The 5,952-nt window shown below is 40.3% G+C and overlaps 1 protein-coding gene across 1 annotated transcript; it reads left to right on the forward strand.

Moving 5' to 3' along the window:
- Nucleotides 1-1,132: 1,132 nt before the first annotated feature.
- LOC149188635 (uncharacterized) lies at nucleotides 1,133-3,415 on the forward strand. The gene is made up of 4 exons (XM_089410026.1): nucleotides 1,133-2,274; nucleotides 2,383-2,710; nucleotides 2,840-2,898; nucleotides 3,172-3,415. Exons 1-4 carry the CDS (start codon nucleotides 1,133-1,135, stop codon nucleotides 3,413-3,415), a joined length of 1,773 nt encoding a protein of 590 aa, XP_089266152.1.
- The last annotated feature ends 2,537 nt before the right edge of the window (nucleotides 3,416-5,952 follow it).

The raw sequence follows: 5,952 nt of genomic DNA on the forward strand, positions 1-5,952 counted from the left end.
TATTAGAAAACTTTAAAACTGATATACTCAACACAATCAGTGACCAACTAGACACTATGAAAATCAAACAAAAACAAGAGGCCGAAAAAAGCAGCGATGGCAGTGTTTTGTCTAAGTGTAGGCGCAAACATGCAGACAGGGAATGTCCTTTAAATGCCATTGAGATTTATGGAATTTGTACTCTTGAACACCCAACTGAAAAGTGCCCATCACTTCCCGGCTTAGAGGCTATTTATAAAGGGAACGTAGAAACCATTGACCAATCTCAAGCCACCAAAAGACCCATCTAGAGAGGCCAGAGTCAGAATGTGTTTCCAGATCCAAATTCTCAAGGTTACGGGCAAACTCAGCCTTGGACCTTCCAAACACCTTACCCTCCTTGGGCTACTCTGCAACCACAAAACACTCCCTGGAACCAGAATTGGAGGACAAACCCCTATACCAACACCTATCAACCCCAAACCCAATTCTATGTGCCTTACCCAAATGTGCAAGTACCTTGTATAATCCAACCATGCAACCCTATCAACAAGGGCATAACCTTAACATATATCAACAACCCACACTACCACCACCTCCTTTGCATCAGTTGTTACCTGCACCTTCTAACCCATCATCCTCGCAGGCACCTGCTACCTTGAACCCACCCCGACCTACACTATTTCCTGTGCAACCCATACCTAACCCAAGTCATAATAGGCTACCTCAACCTGTGCAAAACATTGATATTCAGCCTTTTCCTACATATATGATCACCGCCATTCCTATGAATGAAATCCAATTATGATCAGGAAAGACAGTTAACAAAGGGAAATCAGTTGTTGTTATCCAGGAAGAGGTGCCCTCCACATCATCCGAAAACCATTTGCAAAACGAAAAACAACAACAACCACAGAAAGAAGAATCAAATGAACCACCATACCTAGAAAGACTAATTGTAAAGAAAGAAGAGATCCTGCTTGAGTATGATTTGGAAAACGAACTAAGGAATGTCTGCATTAAAATTCCACTTTTACAAGCAATTAGAGACATTCCTATTTACACCAAAATTGTCAAAGATATTTGCATTAAGAAACTGGGGAGGAAGGGGCATAAGAACTAAAACATCAAAATCATAAGCCAAATGTCCACTATGATTTCTGATTTGCCTGTGAAGTACAATGACCCTGGGAATCCCATTGTCACCATTGAGATAAACGAGGTACTTCTGCCAAATACCCTCGTGGATTTAGGGGCAGCAATAAATGCAATGACCTATGAAACAATGACATCTTTACAACTACCTGGACTTAAATCCACCCCTATCCTTCTAGAAATGGCAGACAAATCCGTCGTCAAACCAATGGGAACCCTAGAGGACATAGTGGTCACAATTGCCTCTTGGAAATATCCCATAGATTTCGTTGTCATTTCTCCGAAAACCTCTAGGCCCGGACACCCTGTGGTTCTGGGACGACCGTGGCTGGCAACTGCTGATGCCGTCATAGGATGTAGAAACGGAGAAATGATTATTTCTAATGGTCCCCACAACCAAACTCTGTCTATTTCCCCCCCTGCTCAGACAGTTGTTGAAGTACCATTATGGCTCGAAAACCCATATGGAGACGAAGACTGTATGTTTCCTTTGTTGTCATTAGATCAGTCTAGAGGTCTCCAAGAGCATTCTGATGAACATGTTTTGCAACAGTTTTTAGCTAATAGCTCTTGTATCGATTATCCTATCTCTTTTAATGGTTATCAGCATGTGTTTAGTGATGAGTTTCAGGAAACCTGCCATCCAGTTGTCTTCGCCTCTTTTGCAACAATGGAGGAAAGCCATGAACCCACCATAGAACCTGTAGAAATTTTTGAAGGAAAAATCTTACATATCGGTACAGGATTGACTGCAGAACAAAGGCAGCAGTTGATGAGTATGATTCGCGAACAAACTGGAGCTTTCGCCTGGGATTACTTGGACATGAGGGGCATACATCCAGACACTTGCATCCACCATATCTATACAAATGAAGAAATGAGACCTGTTTGGCAACCACAAAGGCATATGAACCTAGCATTAAAATACATTGTCAAAGATGAACTTCAGAAACTTTTGGCTGCAGATTTCATTTACCCCATTTCTAACAGTAGGTGGGTGTCACCTCTGGTAGTGGTTCCAAAGAAGAACGGCAAGTGGTGTATCTGCGTTGACTACAGAGAATTAAACAAGGCCACATTGCGTGACTATTTTCCACTGCCCTTCATTGATCAAGTCCTCAACACGCTTTTAGGTAAGAGGTATTTTTCTTTTCTAGATGGGTACAGTGGTTACAATCAAATACAAATAGCCGAAGAAGACCAAGAAAAGACTACTTTTACATGCCCTTGGGGTACTTATGCATATAGAGTCCTTCCCTTTGGTCTTTGTAACGCCCCCGCCACTTTTCAGAGAGTTGTACTTTCCATTTTCTCTGATTTGATCCATGACTGTGTGGAGGTCTATATGGACGACTTCACAGTTTATGGAGATGACTTTTCACAGGCTTTGGAAAATCTAGAGAAAGTATTGATTCGTTGTCAAGAAGCTGATTTAGCCCTTAGTAGTGATAAATGTAAGATGATGCAAACTAAGGGGATTGTTTTAGGCCATCATGTGTCATTAGAAGGAATTCAAGTTGATCCAGCAAAGATCGAGGTAATCTCACGTATCCCTATTCCTAGTTCGCAAAAAGAGGTAAGAAGTTTTTTAGGGCACGCAAGTTATTATCGACGATTTATTGAGAATTTCACTAGAATTGCAGCACCATTATTTAAATTGTTAACTAAAGATGTTGACTTCGTATGGAATGTTGACTGTCAACAGGCTTTTCAGGTACTAAAGGAAAAGTTGTCCACTGCTCCAGTATTGAGAGGGCCAAATTGGTCCTTACCTTTTCATATTTGTACAGATGCTTCAGATACTGCATTGGGAGCGGTCTTGGGACAAAGGGAGGATAACTTTCCCTATGCTATTTATTTTGTCAGCAAAAATCTTTCTCCCACTGAATTAAATTATACGGTTACTGAAAAAGAGTTGTTAGCAGTTGTGCATGCTATAGGAAAGTTTAGGCATTATATTACTGGTTATGAGACATTTGTCCATACCGATCATTCTGCTATTAGATTTTTAATGAATAAACCTATTACTAATGGTAGGATAACAAGATGGTTGTTGCTTTTACAAGAATTCAATATAACTGTAATTGATAGGCCTGGAAGGGATAACTTGGCAGTTGACTTCTTATCTCATTTGAACATTGCGCAGGGAAGCATGCCAACACCAGTGCCTGATGAATTTCTAGATGAAGCATTATTTGCCATTTCTACTATTACTCCTTGGTTCGTTGATGTCGCCAATTATCTGGTATCAGGGAAACTACCTCAAAACATGTCGGCCTGAGAAAAACATAATATAGTGCAGCGTAGTGCTAATTTCTCTTGGATCGAAGGGGATCTATTTTATATCAGGCCAGACTTGATTATGAGGCGGTGTGTGCGGGAAGATGAAATGTATGATGTGCTAAGAGCCAGTCACAATGAGCCTTGTGGTGGCCATTTTGCCGATAAAAGGACTGCATACAAAGTTCTCCGTACTGGATACTATTGGCCTACACTTTTTAAAGACACCAAGAAGTTTGTTTTGAGTTGTGACGCTTGCCAACGGATGGGGAGACCAGTTGCCTCCGATGAAATGCCTCTTCAACCACAAATCGCCATTGAACCTTTTGAGAAGTGGGCATTGGACTTCGTAGGGCCCATCTCCCCAATGTCAAAGAAGAAAAAGTATATCTTAGTGTGCACTGACTACGTCACCAAGTGGGTGGAGGCTAAAGCATTGTATGCTGCCACTGAAAAGGCAATAGTAGAATTTTTGTTCGAGGACATCTTTACAAGATTCGGTGTGCCTCGTGAAATTGTCATTGACCAGGGTACACAATTTACATCAAAGTTGGTCAAGGCACTCACGGAGCAGTATCAAATTAAGCATCACAAATCGACTCCTTACCACCCCCAGGCTAACGAGAAAGTGGAGTCCACGAACAAAGTTTTGGAATCCATCCTCACAAAAACTATTCAACTGCATCATATGGATTGGGCAGATAAGTTACTAGAGGCACTATGGGCTTACCAGATCACTTGGAGAAATGTGACAGGACACACACCTTATGAGTTAGTCTATGGTAAACAAGTGCTCTTGCCCATTGAGTTCCAAGTAAAAACATTCAGGACTGCCACCCAGTTGGGCATGAATCTAAATGAGGCTTAAGAGTAGAGGCGATGCAATTGAATGAACTTGACGAAATCCGACAAGATGCCTACCATAGAACTGCGTTGGTGCAGAACCAAAGAGCTTGATGGCACGACAAATTTATCAAGAAGAAATTCTTTCACCCAGGTGACTGGGCCTTGTTATATGATAGTAAGTTTAAGCATTTTAAAGGTAAATTTTCTACCATATGGTTAGGATCATATGAAGTAACTGAAATTTTTGATAACGGTTCAATTCGTATTTGTACTATCGATGATGATAAGACTTCTTTTGTAGTAAATGGTCATCGGGTTTTTGCAGGAAATACGAAAGGATCCAGGGTTGGAGCTGATTCATGCAAATGACCAGCCCCTTGTTGGTTCAGTTGATTAATTGCTTTATATTTACTTATGCATATATATAGATATATATATATATATATATATATATATATATATATATATATATCTATATAAACCAGTGGGCTGTTATTTTTCAAATCTACAGGTGGTTCTCCCCACAACGCATGTAGAATAAAAGAGGAGTTCACTAGGAGCAAGTTTATTCCTTTATCCAAGCCTGGTGGATTACTTATGGAAAAGGAACTTGTGGAGTCTTCTTTGGAGGCCTTCAGACTCTCTAAACATGAAGCTCCCGAGCATTGACTGATCCAAGCTCGCAAAATGATATGGACCAGTATTAGTCTAGGGATTCCTTGAGTATAGAATTGTTCTTTTTTGGGCTCAACGAAATGTTTACTGAAGGGAAACCCCTTGGAGTCTACTATGGGCAATTCATACTCTCTAAACATGAATGCCTCGAGCACAAACTACTTTAGGCTCGCTAAAACAATAAAGTAGTGGTAGTTTAGGGATCCTTTGGGCATTGAATTATTCTTTTCCGGGCCCAAGGGAATAATTACAGAAAAGAAGCCCCCTTGGAGCTCTCTTTCCAGACATTTCCAGCTCCCTAAATAAGAAATGCCCCAGGCAGTTGTCATCTTAGGCCTGGTCAAAAACCATGAGATGATAGACAAGGTTCTAGTGCTATCCCATAGCAGATTTGATGCCAATTTGTCAAAATAATTACAGATCTATGTTCTATTTCCTATGTTCAACTAGTTTTGTTCCTAAGTACTTAATGTTGGGCTAGAGTTTTCCTGAGAATCAGTTTGTTTCAAGATTCTACAATATTTGTAATAATATGAATGTTCAAGTGCTAATCCTGACAGCAACATCATCAATCTCTTAAAAACATATCAGTCTCTCAAAGATATGTAAACTTTGTTGCTAAAGCACCAAGAAGTCTTCTCAGATGTTGGATCTCTCAGTTCACTGCAAAAATCGTTGTTCTCTGCATAATGAGGGGACGTGTTTCAACTGATGGATCTAGAAGGCGTTCACACTATCTTCTATACCCAAGATCATTATAGTGACACAGGTATTGCACTTAACTTACCTAGTTTGGTCTCGGATAGTTCTAATGCTCACCAAATGTAATTGTATTTTACCTAATTTCCTAAAAATTCGGGCTCTATTCCTATTTTCACCCCCACTTCCTAACGTATTCCTGGATTTGATTAAACCACCTTTCATTTCGGCTTCCTCATGATTATGATCCCTATCCTTTCCTCACGTATATTCATAATTCGAGCATGATTTTCCTTGATGGGCATGACATACACTGAT

Source organism: Pinus tabuliformis, chromosome 3_1 (assembly GCF_031772625.1).
Source record: "Pinus tabuliformis cultivar Carrire ecotype Pingquan chromosome 3_1, CPIR1, whole genome shotgun sequence".
Lineage (NCBI taxonomy): Eukaryota > Viridiplantae > Streptophyta > Pinopsida > Pinales > Pinaceae > Pinus > Pinus tabuliformis.

What these genes read in the sequence shown, in the direction of transcription:
- LOC149188635 (XM_089410026.1), top strand. Translation starts at nt 1,133, where the DNA reads ATGATTTCTGATTTGCCTGTGAAGTACAATGACCCTGGGAATCCCATT. An exon ending in TTCCTAGTTCGCAAAAAGAG is followed by an intron (nt 2,711 to 2,839) that starts GTAAGAAGTTTT and finishes GACTGTCAACAG; the next exon opens with GCTTTTCAGGTACTAAAGGA. An exon ending in GTATTGAGAGGGCCAAATTG is followed by an intron (nt 2,899 to 3,171) that starts GTCCTTACCTTT and finishes TACTAATGGTAG; the next exon opens with GATAACAAGATGGTTGTTGC.